Raw genomic sequence first — 15,920 nt, 5'->3', positions numbered from 1 at the left:
ACCATAGCGTGTTCCGTCGAACCACTTTACTCGTTCTATCTAGAACCTCTATGCTTGTGTCGCATACATCTCTCGGAATTGTAAATACTTATAGTCACTGAATTGACTCGGGATAGTCCTTTGACAAGTTTGGTATACACTGTAAACTAAATGGTAAAGGTCGGTCCTGAATGGACACATACCTGAGGTTTATGTAGCCGAACTACACTGAATTCCACCCTTTGGCATGCTTACCATTATCTATATCTGATCTACCAGAAGTAAGAAGAGTAGAAAAATAGCCATGAAATCCCACATCACCACAGAGCTTGAAGCTAAATTGGGCATTAATATGTCCTTAGTGCTTAGCACCAGAAGAGCCGTAAGTCTTGACCACGAGATTATAAGTGGTGATAATTTGTGATAAAAATATAAAGATCTTATGGAGACCTGTTGCATTTTCCCTAGTCATGATGACTCCTTCGCATGAGAGCAGTACTATCTGTTGTTGAAGATGGATCCTAGGCGGATACCAATCTTGTTTCGTTCTTGTCAAACAATTATCATCATTTGCTTCATCAAAAGCTAGTTATATGGTGATTTTTCTCAGATAAAATGAATTCTTGGCCTTGTCTGTTCTATTCCAAAGCTTCTCTTTTTGCCGAACAACGAAGAGATCGAAATAATGCTTTATAGAACAAATTGGTATATCATGAGGAGAAATATTTGCCCTGCTGGTAGCACCATAAATTATTAACTATTGTTATAAATTCTCTCTCAACATTATAATACCTATAAATGTTGCATAAATTGATACCCAATTTCAGAGCAGTATGAGTAATTGGGTAAACCATGGGCAATGATAAAAATGAGCTGGACTATACATCTCTGCATATAAAAATCTTTGCTTGGCAGCATTGGTCTGATGTCGTGCACTTCACTACCAATATAAACACACACATTTTTCCTATGTGCTTAAAAGCACAATGCAATCAGTGAATGTCTTTGTGAGCGTTAGACCCTGATGGTCATTTTACTTGTTGGTCTGAAGTCAACTAATGGCTCCAAACGACGAATGGTATGCATGAGCCCCTGAAGGACCCTTATGGATAAAATAGTGTTGCACATATCAGTCTAAATCTTAATGATTGACTGCATTTGGTAGTAATAACAATAAGTTTGTAGAATTGTAACCATGAAGCAACTTGTTGTTGCGTGTCTCGCTGGATGTTGAGACTAACCCTTCATGTGAAGGACAAATATGTAGTATTCATGCCACTACATTAATCTAAGTCCAAAGCTCACTGCATAAAACCCCTATCTGTAATGTGCGTAAGATTTCCCAAATAAATCACCACAATAGCATACATTGGGCACAACTGGATGATTGTGGTTGGGGATTTTATATGTATGCTTTTAGAACATCTCAGCATTAGGGGGAGGAATGCCCATATAGTGTAATGCCTCAATATTCTTTTAAACGCACAAAAGTCAAACTGAATATGTCGTTCGGTATGTACTCCTGTGTATATGGAGTTTGCCAGAAATCGTTGAGGAGTAACCATATTGGTCTGAATGCTTCTACCTGATGTAGATGTGGATATACACGGGATTAATATCATATCCACATTTGACTTATTGGCATTTGATCTATTCTCGGGGACGCCTGCGAATATGATCCATTAGCCTTAGTCAAAGAATATGTTTCTGATTGCAGATTCACGTGGTCTGTGATAACTCTCCTCCGATTAATTCACCCTGATGGTGATTTGCCTCACGAAGAGATTCATCTTGATGATGAAATTCCTAGCAATGCGCGCAATATCATTGTGCTGGGAATACAGAACAATGAATCTTTCGTTTTGGGAAATAACGGAGATCATTATTAAATGTGGGAGACAAGTATGTCGACACCTATCTTGCCCCTCTAGATTGCAGATGGATCCAAAACAAAGTCCTAGGCATGAGTGCTTTAAGCTCTCTTATCGGGTCATTGATAAATGCAATCGAGGCTGAACCAATAATCGCAAAATGAAAGTCGCGAGCTTGAAGTTCGGACATTTATGGGCACTATTGAAATAATGTGTGGTGAATGCGATGGTTCAAGTGGTCTTATGAGAGACTCATCCCACGTATGTGTTGAATAAACAATATTCCGCTATGTAATATATCTGGCAAATGGCATGAATTAAAATATGCAGTTAATAGGATTCTGAAAATCCGTCATGAGATCCTAGGAGGACTCATATCTTTGAATTATAAATATGCAACATATAAATCTCATACCGAATAATACATTCCTGATGAATGATCATTCTCCTATGTAGGGAGAATATCTCGTAGTTGAGACTATCGTTCCCAGATGGAACCTATCCAGAAGAAACAAAGTCTGTGTTGAACACCAAAGTTTGATAATCCCTATAAAGGGATAAAGACCCATACAGACCCGAAAAGAAATAAGATGAGGTACTAAAGGACTTGAAGTTCACCGAATAAGCACATATGCATTCCATGAGTTTTACTCATGGTAATTTCCACTAGATGTGGAATTACGGTATCCTCTAAAGCCCTGATGGCAGAAACCTATAAGGTTTAGGCGTTACTGGCAAAATATCCCCATTGTGCTAGAATGACAGACTATAACGATGTATCTGATCGATGAAAAATCCCTGATGGATTACGATCTTAGATGGACTTTTGTTACACCATCATAGATGTTGCAATGGATGAACGCCTCGAGCGATGTGTCATATTTAAAATATGTACTATTGCATCAATATTATCCCCTAAGTCCTATTGAAGGACATGTTATTTACTTTGCACAACTATGTATAAATTGTGGTGTAAGATAGAAAATGATAGCACCCCAACCTCATTCATTCTCGTTATTCCAGATGAACAATGAGACATATATCTTGAAGAATATGCTTGAGTTATGAGGGATAAAGACTTTGACAGATGTCATCGTCAGGGGGAGCGAATGCTTATATTGATCACAACCGTGAGACAATAAATGTCATATTCTATGCCCTGAAGGCGTGAGCTTGATGATCAATATGTGAACCTTTATGGAACTTTCTATCAAATATATAGATCTAGTCGATCGAACACCATCAATCAAAGTGGCTTATTTATATTGATACGTGCACTTACCTCGTATATCCTAGAAGTGAGTAGAGGTAAAGTTTCTGAAATAGTCCTTGCAAGGATATGCAATCCGTTTGCTAAATCTTTATGTGCATATACTTTTAGAAGAAGATGTTTTGCCTTATTGATACGGTTTTGCAAGGATCAGGGGAGCACATTTTTAAAAGTTAGCCCTTGTAGAAGATTCGATAGAATTTAGATCTCAGAGGATCGAAATCTGTCCCGATGATAGCTGTTGTACTCTTTTTCCCTCTGTGAGTTTTCTTGAAGTTTCTCACATGAGGTTTTTAACGAGGCAACAAAGTGCAAATGCAATTTGTATCACCATGCTCTCTTTCTCCATATTTTTCCACTGGGTTTTTCGGAGTTTTAACGAGGCATGTGTTGGTCGCGGTATTCGCCCAAGGGGAGTGTTAAGTAACCCTAGTTAGGGTTATGTGGGCAAATACCTGCTTTGCCCCTGAGGGGTCTCACATCTCTATATAAGGAACATGTACACTACTTCATAATACATAGATCAGAAAGAGGCCAGTGGTTCAACCCTATATCCAGTGTCTCGTGTGTTTCCTCTGTCGTGCTTATGGAAGGGAGACGAGTTCTCTACATCTTCTTGCGCCTCTACTGCTGACGAGAGGGAAGCGAGCGAATCTGGTGATCCGTGATAACGTAGTTCTCAACAAAACGAACCGGTTTCATCGACCGCTCTCGCTTGCAAAGAAAAAGAAATAAAGAAATTGGTCCAGTAGCCCTGGAAGAATTGTTCTCCTGGATTGAATTCACAAAACAACTGTTTGTTATTTTCTTCTCCCGTTCACTTCTCTTTGGCCCGAAACCGAGAGCTAGTGCTTGATTCGGTCGTTTTTGGGCACCGAACACGTTCTTGGGACCGCCGCCGCCGCCCTACTTCCAGTCCCAGCTGCTCAGGTCTCCATCGGCCTCGAGCCCTTTGCCGGCGACGAGCACTCACAACACCAGGTATGCCTGCTCCTTCTCTTCCCTTCCGTGCAAAACTGGGCACCCAATCGGCCGAACCCTAATTTAAGCTACTTTGCTATCTGTATTCGGTTGGATCTGATCTAATCGCCAGTAATTGCATGTGTTATGTGTTTTTGGCAAAAAAAAATATTGTCTGTTCATACGCCATGTCCTTTATTGGGTCCGGCCCTGCTGCGTGGCAGAGTAGCCGATTGAATATTGTTGGTAGTGTAGCTGGCAGTTCAAGTATTCATGTCTTTCTGCTACTATAATTTGGATAGATGTGGTTTTAAGGTGCTTGATTGCTCATGTTTATGAATTTGCGTATAATCAGCGATTATTGAGACTTGGTCTTGTATCTACTGGTTGAGGGTTAATTATCCCCTGTACTGGTGTCTAGTGGTTAGATGTGTCATCTATGATTCTCCGGTTAATTGAAGCATACCCTTTTTGTGCGACATTGATTAGTTGGTGTCACTATCTTTTGATTCTAACCAGTATATGTTCATCTGTCAAGGCAGCGTTGAAGTTTCCTATGACTCAAAGTATTAAGTGCTGATTTAGTGATCTCGCAATGATAATTTCTGTGCTTCTGTGTCAAACTTCCACTTACATGACTGGATAATCGACCATTGCTGGATTGATAATTTCTTGCACGCACGAAACAGGGTTATGCTCTTCTCCCATGAGCATTAGCCCAGCCCATAGCTGATAGCGCTGTAAACAGATGCAGCCCCATAAAGGTCCCTACCCCTTGTCCCCCGGCGCTATTGGTTCCCCTCGCGGACGCGGAAGAAGCACAAAAGAAGTAGAGCCCCCCCTGCCTCCGCGCTCGCCGCCTGCCTCTTGCGCCCTGCTTGGCTCTTGTACGGCGTTGATCCTGCGGTGAGGAAGCCTTCCCACTTCGGTATTGATGCCAACTTCATTGGTCCATGCTGCACACCGCCCCTCATGAGTGCACACCACCAGCTACCTTGAATGTACTCCGACAACCCTCGTTGACTATGTTGTTTTCGGTCAGCCTTGCCCTCCTCCCCATGTCCTTGTTCATCCTTCTCTTCTTTATGTTCCTTAGGATTTGGAGAACTTTTTTCACGAAATATTTAGGGAGTGTTTGGTTTAAAGAATCAATCCATTCTAGATGAGGTGGTGTATCATGAGTACATTCCACAAATTTGGTGGAATGAACTCATTCCTCATTTATTACTAATTATTAGCCTATGAGGAATGAAATAGTGATGGATCAACTCATTCCATTCCACAAACCAAACAAGAAAGTGAGGAGTGAGAAAATGATGGACTACCTCATTCCTCAAACCAAACACGCTATTAGATTTAGCTTACTTCTCTATTCAATTCTTTTATTTGTTTTCCTCTAGGGCCTGGAGAAATTTTCACGAGATATTTAGATCTTGTGTACTTCTCTATTCAATTGTTGTCTTTTATTGAATGTTGTATGTGCCATGCCAAATTTTTTTTTGATAAATATTTGTTGTAAAGAATGATTAGCTGGGTTACATACTGGACATGGTTTTTAAAGCGGTAAGGCGGTCCAAGGCGTTGGACCACCGCCTGGACGCCTAGGCGGCGCCTAGGCGACGCCTAGGCGAGGTAGGCGGGCAAGGCGCCTAGGCGTTAGACCACCGCCCGGACGCCTAGGCGACGCCTTAAGAACAGAGATACTGGACATTTTGATCCATGTCACCGGTGTCCCTCCCCCTTTCATACGTCTGATCCCAACCTTTCCCAAACCCTAACGATTTATGTGTTCAGTTTTGTAAGAGGGGATCTGTACCAGTCAGGCTGAGCAGCAGCAGCAGTGGTGTGTTCTGGCTTGTGTGGGACCTAGAGGAAGCTTACACAACAGGGAAGAGTATTGTGTTAGGTGAGTTAGAAAGTAATGGAATGCATGCAGTGACTCACATTGATTTCTCATCGGCTCCCTTATTTTTATTTATTTATTTACGTATCATCTCTCAATTGTGTATCTCATCTATGCATTGCCTAAATCCAGTTTAGATAATAACAAACTGATTCATTTCCACAAACTTTGGCACTATTGAGTGAAATATCCAATTCGGTATCTGTATAAAGAGGGCTTGCACTTTGAATCAGCATCCTGCAGATGCACAAGCCTTCTTGCTAGGTGCTTGGCATCAGTTCTGATTAAACATTGCTTTGTCGATTTGTTGGATTTATTGGTCACATTACAGTCTTGTTGGAAATCTTTTTTTTGAGTGTATTGTTGGAAATCTTTTTGATCCTTAATATGATCTGTACACAAGGGTAGGCCTGGTGCAGTGGTGAGAATTGTATCACTGAGTCATTAGGTCGCAGGTTCGAAGCAGCCTCTCCGCATTTGCAGGGAAAAAGCTTGCCTCAGTTTATCCCTTCCTCAGACCTTACTCATGTGGGAGCCTCTGGCAGACTGGCACTAGGTCTGCTCTGCCCTTCACATGATCTGTATTTTTCCGGTTTGTAGTTAGGTGGCATAATACACTTAGTTATGCTCACATACTTTGTGCCATGTCATGCTGCAGTAGCTGGAACATGCCTTCAATCAATTGGTTTTATTTTGTGCGATGATCATTCCTACTATTTTGTGCCATGTCATGCTGCAGTAGCTGGAACATGCATTCAATCAATTGGAACATGCCTTCAATCAGCTGGAACATACTCTGTTGGCAAATGGCAACCAAACACAATAATGACAATAAAAGCACTTGATGACTGTGGAGGGAAGCATCATCAATGGGATTTTATTTTGTGCGATGATCATTCCTACTATTTTTTTATTTGGATTATCTTTGCATGGTGTAGTTTCATTGCTATTTTGTTTGAATTTAAGTAGTTATATAGTGTGTAGTTTTGGTCGATAATGACAATAAAAGCACTTGATGACTGTGGAGGGAAGCATCATCAATGGGATTTTATTTTGTGCGATGATCATTCCTACTATTTTTTTATTTGGATTATCTTCGCATGCTGTAGTTTCGTTGCTATTTTGTTTGAATTTAAGTAGTTATATAGTGTGTAGTTTTGGTTGCTAATGTGCTATTTTATATCACATTTGACCTAAAAGTAGGTTGCCTGCAGTTAGGTGTGATTATACATGGCCACTCTATTGCTTTAAGTAGCTTACATAAAAGAGATTAGGACTTAGGAGGGTAACTAGAGATACGCAACCAAACAGTACGAAGTGCTTAACTGACTGGACCCAATTAGAGGAAAAGATAGTTTGGTTGAGTAGATTACAAATATGTATATGGTTGCACAATCAACCATGGATGTTTATGAGATAATCCAAATTTTCTTTGGCACGTATCGGCAACAATTATGGAGCATTATAGTTGAGCTTGCAGATATATATGCATTTCAACATTTCTGTCAACATCTGTGCAAGTTTTTTTTTTTGTAGTGTGGCTCATGGTTTATAACTCATTTCAGTCAACATCTGTGCATTTCAGCATTTTAGTCAACGTTGAACCAAACAGCTTCTAATTAACTCATTGGGTTGTCTAAATAATTTGAGGATGGTCCGTACTATTGATTAATATATTTGATTTTATGTACAGTTATTACATTTCCATGTTTTCTAGCACTTATAAACGTGCTCCTTTATTGACTAATTTAAGTTTCTTCTTCAATTGGTACCAAATTCCATCTCCAGTACTCCTAGTCTCTTGTTGTTCTTTTAAGACTGATAACTTGATTCAGGATGTATGCTTTGCAAGTTCTGCAATTTAATAATGTACTTACTGATTGATGTATCACCTGACAACCGAACTCCTTTTATAACTTGGATATATAATGTGTCAGCTGATCTTTTGGTAGTGACACTACTTCAATCGACATTTTCTATGTTCGCCTTGTACTCATGGCCTGCTTGCTGTCAATATTTTTCACTTCGAAAAGTTACAAGCCAAAGTACCGAAATTGACCTTGTTCTAGATCGTTTCATTTTTCTGGATTTGAGAAGCACTTAGCTCTAAAGCATGTTATTTGATTATCACATCAAAATTTCTGAAACTATGTTATCATTTTTTTAGTTTTATTTCATTCTGTGATGAATCTTAACATAGGATGAACTTTGAAAATTGATGATCCGTAGATAAGTGTAGGATGCTATGTATTTGTTGCTGTTTGTTTTAGTACACCTCAACGAACGAGTTATGTTCCTTTCCAGCCTACCTGTTACCTTGTTGCTAGCCATACACCATAAAGAGAACGCAGGACCCCGTTACCTTGTTGCTAGTCAAACACCATAAAGAGAATGCAAGACATGAAAAATTGAACCAAACAAATCCCGCTTTGCCTTACCATGCAACGGGTACCACTGCAACCTGATTCCATTAACGTTGCCACTCCCACCGACAGAACCAAACAGCACCTGAGTGTGTAACTTTGCTGCTCCCAGTTATAATATGGAAGCATATTTTTTCCCTTCAGTTAAACTGTTGTGGCATGGAATTTGACCGTGCATTTAGCGATTCCAGAATTTTTATTGTCTTCTAATTAAATATCTGATTGCAGAAAATAGTTTTTCTTGGTACTGCCAGAAGCCATGTATTATTTTGGTGGTTGGATCATCATAAATCTCATGCTTCTGCCACAATTTGGCTGTCTTAGTTCAAGGCTGTTAATGGAATATATGATTGTTTTCTCATAAATGTTGCGTTATTTAGATTGATGTGTAATTTAAGGATTTTCCCCCTTTTGTTCTGGCTGATTCCTAGATCATTTTCTAATGGTACCTTAATGTTTGTTATGTTGGCACGTAGGGTGTAACAATGTCTTCTTCAATGGAATCGTCATACCTTCCTGCTACAACTGAGTCATTAGCCCAAGCTCAAGAGGCTAAGGATGCTTCAGAGTCCATTTCAATCCTTTACCGTGTCATTCAGGACCCATCTTCTTCTGCTGATGCACTGAGAACAAAAGAAGTTGCAATTACAAATCTTACAAACTACCTCACTAAAGAAAACAGAGCTGAGGAGCTGCGTAATCTTTTGACCCAGCTCAGACCATTTTTTGCAGTTATTCCTAAGGCAAAGACTGCAAAAATTGTCCGTGGAATAATTGATGCTGTCGCCAAGATACCTGGAACATCAGATCTTCAGATTTCACTCTGCAAGGAAATGGTAGAATGGACCCGTGCAGAGAAGCGTACTTTCCTCCGGCAACGTGTGGAGGCAAGGTTGGCAGCTCTCCTGTTAGAGAATCAGGAGTATACTGAAGCCCTTACCCTGCTTACTAGTCTTATCAAGGAAGTCAGGAGACTTGATGACAAGTTACTTCTTGTGGACATTGACCTTTTGGAAAGCAAACTTCACTTCTCCCTGAGAAATCTGCCAAAGGCCAAAGCCTCCTTAACTGCTGCTAGAACAGCAGCAAATGCCATTTATGTTCCACCTGCTCAGCAAGGCACTATTGATCTCCAGAGTGGAATCCTCCATGCTGAAGAAAAGGATTACAAGACTGCTTACAGCTACTTCTTTGAAGCATTTGAAGCTTTCAGTGCACTGGAGGACCCGAAGGCCATCTTTAGCCTGAAGTACATGCTCTTGTGTAAGATAATGGTTAACCAAGCTGACGATGTTGCAGGAATAATCTCGTCTAAGGCTGGCCTAAAATATCTGGGTCCTGATGTTGATGCTATGAAGGCTGTTGCTGATGCATACTCTAAAAGATCTCTCAAGTATTTTGAAACTGCCCTTCGTGATTATAAGTCCCAGCTGGAGGAGGACCCTATTGTCCACAGGCATCTTTCTTCTCTGTATGATACACTGCTGGAGCAGAATCTCTGCAGGTTGATTGAGCCCTACTCAAGGGTGGAGATTGCACATATAGCGGAGATGATTGAATTGCCGATTGACCATGTTGAGAAGAAGCTGTCGCAGATGATCGTTGACAAGAAATTTGCTGGGACACTAGATCAAGGTGCTGGCTGCCTCATTATCTTTGAGGATTCTAAGACCGAGGAAATCTTCCCTGCCACTCTCGAAACCATTTCGAATGTCGGGAAGGTTGTGGACAGCCTTTATGTGAGGTCGGCCAAGATCATGGCTTGAAAGCAGCTAGTCTTACCTGTTTGCTCTGATTTCATTTCCAGTCTGTCGATGTCCTCAGACATTTATTCCTTCAATATTGACAGTTTATTGTGACCGCTACAGGTTCATGTGACCAAAGGCTAGCTATTTTTACGACTGAATGAGTTATGCATGTATTGGTCTTTTAATATCAGCGTGCAGAGTCGGACGGATGTTATTGTGTGTTAATTAATCTACCATGTTATCGAAATGCATGTCTTTAGCTCCACTGCGGCTTCTGTCTACAGATGGACAATTAGCACTTATACGATGTGCTGAATTAGGCACAACACAAAAAAGCACCAGGCTAACCGTCATCTCGGCCCGAGCACAGAATGATTATATTTTTTATTTTACAAAATATAATACTATATATATATATATAATATCTATTTGATGTAAAACATAAACAAACCTGGATTCAACCGGCTAGCAGAGTGCAGTTAGAGCCTTTTGCTCAATGTCCAACGACACGCAAAGAGACCGGCTTGGCACAGTTAGCAAGCGGATGTACCATGTTTGGGCCACGCTGAGCCGTCTATTTGCCCATCTATACTTGTGTCCGCTATAAATTCACCTGAATATGTTACATAGCTTCAATATATCTTGACTTTCATATATATATATATATATATATATATATATATATATATATATATATATATATATATATATATATATATATATATATATATATATATATATATATATATATATATATATATATATATGAGCGGAGTGAAAGTATCCAGTCCTTAATTCATCTGGTTAGACTTTAGTGAGACTATAAAATTATTATGACTAACGTGTGTTTTGTAAAGACAATTCGAGATAAGTTATGATAATAGTGATTGTTTGGTTAATCAATGATTTTCATACCTCTAGTGTTATATTCATTTTGATTTTGAGTTTGATTTGGTTTTTAAAGGATGGACGGTAAGGTTAAGTACTAGTTTAAGTGTTGTTTGGAGTCAGGAGACATAGAGTGGTTTATTATTTTGTTTTTCTTTGATCGTATTATAAAGGGTATGAATTAGTAGCTTAACCTAGGTGAGTCGAATGGTTTAGATGTAGTACACACTTGTTCGAATACATACATGTCTTTGGTCATGTTTGTCCTCCCTAGAGCTAATAGTTTGATAGTAAAATTAGCTATAGAGGTTCCAAACACCCTTAGTTCATTGTTATATAACTCACAACTAACAATTAGTTCATTAACTAGCTCAATCCAGCTAACAATTTGTTAGCTAACTAACTATTAGAGAGGTTCTAAACAGGACCTTAGAGAGAGTACACCTTAATTATTGCGATAAATTTTAGATTAGTTCGATTCACTTTTTGTTAATGATCTCGATCCTTTTGTAAAGAATGTTAGTGTTCTTGCTCGTACTGCCAGTTCCTGATTAGCGATTAGTCGAGAACTGTCTGAACTATCGGGCCACGACCATCAGTGGGTAGTGCCACAAAGATATGGCAATAGATACCCAAAACTCAAACATCTAACGAGTTTTACCCAATATGAAGGTGGCTATGTGATGATTTTTTACACACGGGGATGTTAATGGGCAAGAATGTCTACTCATCAGGTATCAATACGGTTGGGTACTATCCATATCTATGTACCCATAGATAAAAAAATATACTTGTATCATACCATGGTTAGCATCCGAAAAAGCCCATCTGAGCTAAAAGAAAATTCTTCTTCGGTTATTGTTTGTTTAACTACCAAGTCATGTGATCATATGGTTTATTACTATGCATATATATCTGGGTGCCTAACGGGACGACCCACAACATGAAATTGGAGACATGACCCAAACCTAGCATGGCTGATGGCTGTCACACCCGGATTTAAGGGATAAAGACAGGTGCGTCTCATATGTGCGCTAAGGAAAAACAACACATATAATAACAGAGTGCATAGAGATAAATGTCATAAATATCATAAATGTACTTATTACATAGCGGAAGTCTTACAAAATAAATGATAAATATAAAACGAACTAAATATTATTTCCCTGGCGCCACAAAGTTGACTGGGAGACGCCGCCTAAATTAAGTCGAACTCCTCGTTGGGCTGCTCCTTTTGAACCACCTGTTCTTCTCCTGTGTGTGTGTGGGGAGGGGTGTGAGACAGCAAGGGTGAGGTCACATACGTTCATAGCTCAACAAGTTGTGGGAAATAACGTGCATGAACTCCCCATAGGTGGGAGTTCATGTGAAGTGTAAGTCTGATCAACAAAATAAAGGCTAAAGCTGAGCATGGCTTTTATAAGTTGGTCAAAATTTTATTAGCAATTACTAAGTGTAAGTAAATACCAAACCATAGTAATAATAAATAAAGTAATAATAAAATAATTCCAATGCGATGCAAATGACAACTTGAATTTAATTTCATAAATTAATCATGTGAGGGTCCGAGCTACTCATGACCGTGAGCACGGCTAGTATACCAGTTTTACACTCTGTAGAGGTTACACATCTTTACCCACAAGTCATGTTACCCATCTGCCAAGAGACGGCCTGTCGGTGGAAGAATTCCACCGGCCAGGTGGCGGAACACACCCGCCCTAATCCTAAGATGAGGAGGGGCCTAAGTGGTTTGCCTGTCTGTTGGAAGGTGGAAGAACACACGAGGACACGAGGGTTTAGAGTGGTTCAGGCCGCCGGAGCGTAACACCCTACCTCCACTGTATGTCAGTTGTATTGAGAGTGTGATTGAGTCTGTCAACTTGAGAGTCTGTCCCGTTGTGTGCCTTCCCTTTTATTGTTTAAGGGAGGCACATATAAGAGTACTGAGCCCCAACATGTGGGCCCAGGAGCACAATGGAAGAATTACATTATGTGAATAACTAATGCTGATAGAGTAACGCATGAGTAATCAGCGGGAGTCTTGATGTCCGCAATCCATGCTGCATTGACGGGCAGTTACCGTACGAGTAATGCGGGAGTAATGGTGAGTAACTGCGTGGCCCACGTATCGTGGACTGAGCACGCCGCCTGTTAGTGGAATGGATAGGCGCACGTCTTATCCATAATGAAGGCGCGCGTAGCCTAGAGGCGTCACGCCGGGTTCCGTCCATTGGCTTATGCCGCGCGTAGTATGCCACGTGGCAGCATCGGGGCTCTGCCTGAGCGGGGAGGAGGAGTGTATGCAGATAGGTCCGAAGCACACCAGAGCAGGTCTGGACACATGTCAGCTCCGGACCCCCGCCTGGGCCTTAAGTAAGGTCTTGGGACCCCACTGTGGGCGGTCCGGACCCCATACGGGGGGGGGGGGGTCCGGATCCCATTCTAGGGGTCCGGTCCATACACGTGGGGGTCCTGGACCAACTTGGAGGTCCAGACTGTATATCTAGTGGTCCGGCACTTTCCCATGGGGGTCTGGGCTCCCTGTTGACGCCCTGGAGTATATCACTTTCTCTGGCCACGTGGCGGCCCCGGAGCCGCCCACGTGGTGGGGTCAGGCGCTGTTGCTGGCCCAGAGTAGTCGCCCGAGGCTGGGGCGAGTCATGGTCTGGTCCCACGTACAACTCCTTTACCACGCGACTAAAGATAGCCGCGTGGGTACTGCGTCTTCATATAGTAGTAAGGGGTACCCTAGTTTCTGGGTACCGACAGTGGCCCCCGGGCCCACCTTAGGAGAGGATGCGAGCCTGCAGGTGGGGCCAAAGCTAGTACTTCGCCTCAACATGGTTTGATTGGTGATTGGCGTGCTGTTTCAGTGCGTCTGCTGACGCACTCACCGTCAACCCGCCTTCGGTCACGCCAACTGCCATATCTGTCCCCGCAGCTGACTGACCCGTGGCCCCCATGCCTGGTGGTTTTGTTGGGCCACGCGCGAGGTGCCTCTTTGCTGCTACATTGGTTAAAATATTACCTTCTGTCTTCCGCAGCGGCTCCAAGGAGGCGCACTACAGGCGTGCGCGACGGTTCGCTCCTTCCGCACCCGAGTTCCGACACACAAACCGTATGACTTGTGGACTTGGGCCCCCGTGTCATAGACTGGGTTTGTCTTCTGCAGCGGCCCCAAGGAGGCGCACTACAGGCGCGTGCGACGGTTCGCTCTACAGGCGCACGCGGCGGTTCACTTTTTCCGCACCCGAAGTTCAGCGCACAATCTGTATGACTTGTGGACCCGGGTCCTCGTGTCATAGTCTAGGTTGTCTTGGTGCACGTCGGGCGAGATTTTCTGCGGCGATTGAGGGGCGCGCAGAAAGGTTTCCCTAACAAGGACTCTGGTTTCCTTGAAAAAGGAATTCACCCCGCGTGCAGCAGTTACCTTTTCACATTCTCTCCCAATCGCTTGCGCCTCTTTGCCTTCGTGCTCCTCTGCTCTCCGCTCGCACTGCCGCACACGCCATGGCTTCGCTTGGCCACCCTGAGCGTTTCCAGTCTAAGGGAGCACTCAACCTGGTGCGCGGCCTGCTCGGATGGAGCGCGCCGGGGCTCGCCGGAAGAATCCGCACCAGCGCCGCTCCCCTCGGCGATCTCGCCGTCGGGGAGTTCGTGCTGTTCGTCTCCTACATCTCCTGCGGGTTGGCGCTGCCGATCTCGCCCTTCTTCTTGCTGCTGCTGGAGGAGTTCGTACTTCAGCTTCAGCACCTCACGCCCCACTCCATCCTCTTGGCGGCCATCATCGTCCACCTCTGCGAGATGTTCGTAGGTGTGGCCCCCTGTACTTCCCTCTTCCGCCACTTCTTTGTGCTTGTCAAGTCTGGGAAGACTAGAGACCACATTGGTGCCTACTACTTCTAGACGAGGCCAGATCCGGCCGTCGTCTACATCCCCACCCTTGGCGGAGCGAGGTGGGAGAACTGGCGTAGCGACTGGGTGATCGCCAGCGCCGAGGCCAACGAGCGCCTCGTCTTGCCGAGCGATGGGCCGGGGCTCAACCGCAAGCTATGGAGGACCAAGCCGTCCCTGGCGCTAGAGTTCCTGCCCGTACTGGACAGGATCAAGGCTTTGGCTACGGGCGACCTGACGTCGATGCACGTGGTCGGTGACCTCCTGAAGCACCGGATCGCGCCGCTGCAGAGGAGATCGCGCCTGTGCTGCTGGTTCACTGGCTCGAATGACATCGGCCGGATCCAGCGCGGGCCAGGGACCGACCTGTCCTGGGACGAGCTGGAAGTCCTGGTGGGAGGGATTACCGAGGAAACCTTCGTCCCTGAGTCCCTGATCCTCCCCCAGGGCATCCCTGCGCTCTGCGACGACCCAGGGTTGAGGACGGCAATCTTGGCCACGCTGCCGACCCTCGACGAGAGCGGCGTGGCAGTTCGCCAGACCGACGACCGGGACCCCCTCTGCGGGATCCGGATCTCCGATGCACAGGCTGGAGGTCCCTAGCCCGTCGGTGCGGCCCACAGCGCCACCCCCGTCGTGGCCCCCAACCCCTTGGATAAGGGCAAAGGTGCTGCAAGCGATACCTCCGCCGGTGCCCCCGCCCCAGGTAGCTCCGGGGGGTCGGAGGAGGAGAGGCGACGCCGGCTGCGTCGCGCTGACGGGTCGCTCGTTACGAAGCCTCCCCAGAAGCGCCAGAGGACCGCAGGCGGGGCCGAGGAGGCGAGCTCCCAGGCCCACGGCGTGCAGAGGCGCGTTAGTCCACCGCCACGACCACCATTGGTCTCGCCACCACCACCACCACTGCTACCATCGGACCCGCCGCCGCCACCACCATCTGGGGGTGATCTCCCCCAGGGGCACCTGCAGCAGCAGCAACAACAACAA

The 15,920-nt window shown here is 44.0% G+C and overlaps 1 protein-coding gene across 2 annotated transcripts; it reads left to right on the top strand.

The window, feature by feature from the left end:
- Nucleotides 1–3,638: 3,638 nt before the first annotated feature.
- LOC111589223 (26S proteasome non-ATPase regulatory subunit 11 homolog) lies at nucleotides 3,639–10,401 on the top strand. Of its 2 annotated transcripts, XM_023301611.2 has the most exons (3): nucleotides 3,639–4,101; nucleotides 5,875–5,986; nucleotides 8,883–10,401. In XM_023301611.2, the coding sequence occupies exon 3, from the start codon at nucleotides 8,892–8,894 to the stop codon at nucleotides 10,170–10,172; it is 1,281 nt and encodes a 426-aa protein (XP_023157379.1). In that variant the 5' UTR covers nucleotides 3,639–4,101; nucleotides 5,875–5,986; nucleotides 8,883–8,891; the 3' UTR covers nucleotides 10,173–10,401. The 2 variants fall into 2 exon arrangements, with proteins under 2 accessions (XP_023157379.1, XP_020403376.1); XM_020547787.2 differs by lacking the exon at nucleotides 5,875–5,986 and having other exon boundaries at nucleotides 3,652–4,101.
- Nucleotides 10,402–15,920: the final 5,519 nt, after the last annotated feature.

Source organism: Zea mays, chromosome 2 (genome assembly GCF_902167145.1).
Source record: "Zea mays cultivar B73 chromosome 2, Zm-B73-REFERENCE-NAM-5.0, whole genome shotgun sequence".
Classification (NCBI taxonomy): domain Eukaryota; kingdom Viridiplantae; phylum Streptophyta; class Magnoliopsida; order Poales; family Poaceae; genus Zea; species Zea mays.
The sequence above is the reverse complement of the archived record's forward strand: the minus strand, read 5'-3'. Positions and strand labels throughout refer to the sequence as shown.

Coding starts and splice junctions, on each gene's coding strand:
- LOC111589223 (XM_023301611.2), top strand. CDS start 8,892: ATGTCTTCTTCAATGGAATCGTCATACCTTCCTGCTACAACTGAGTCA.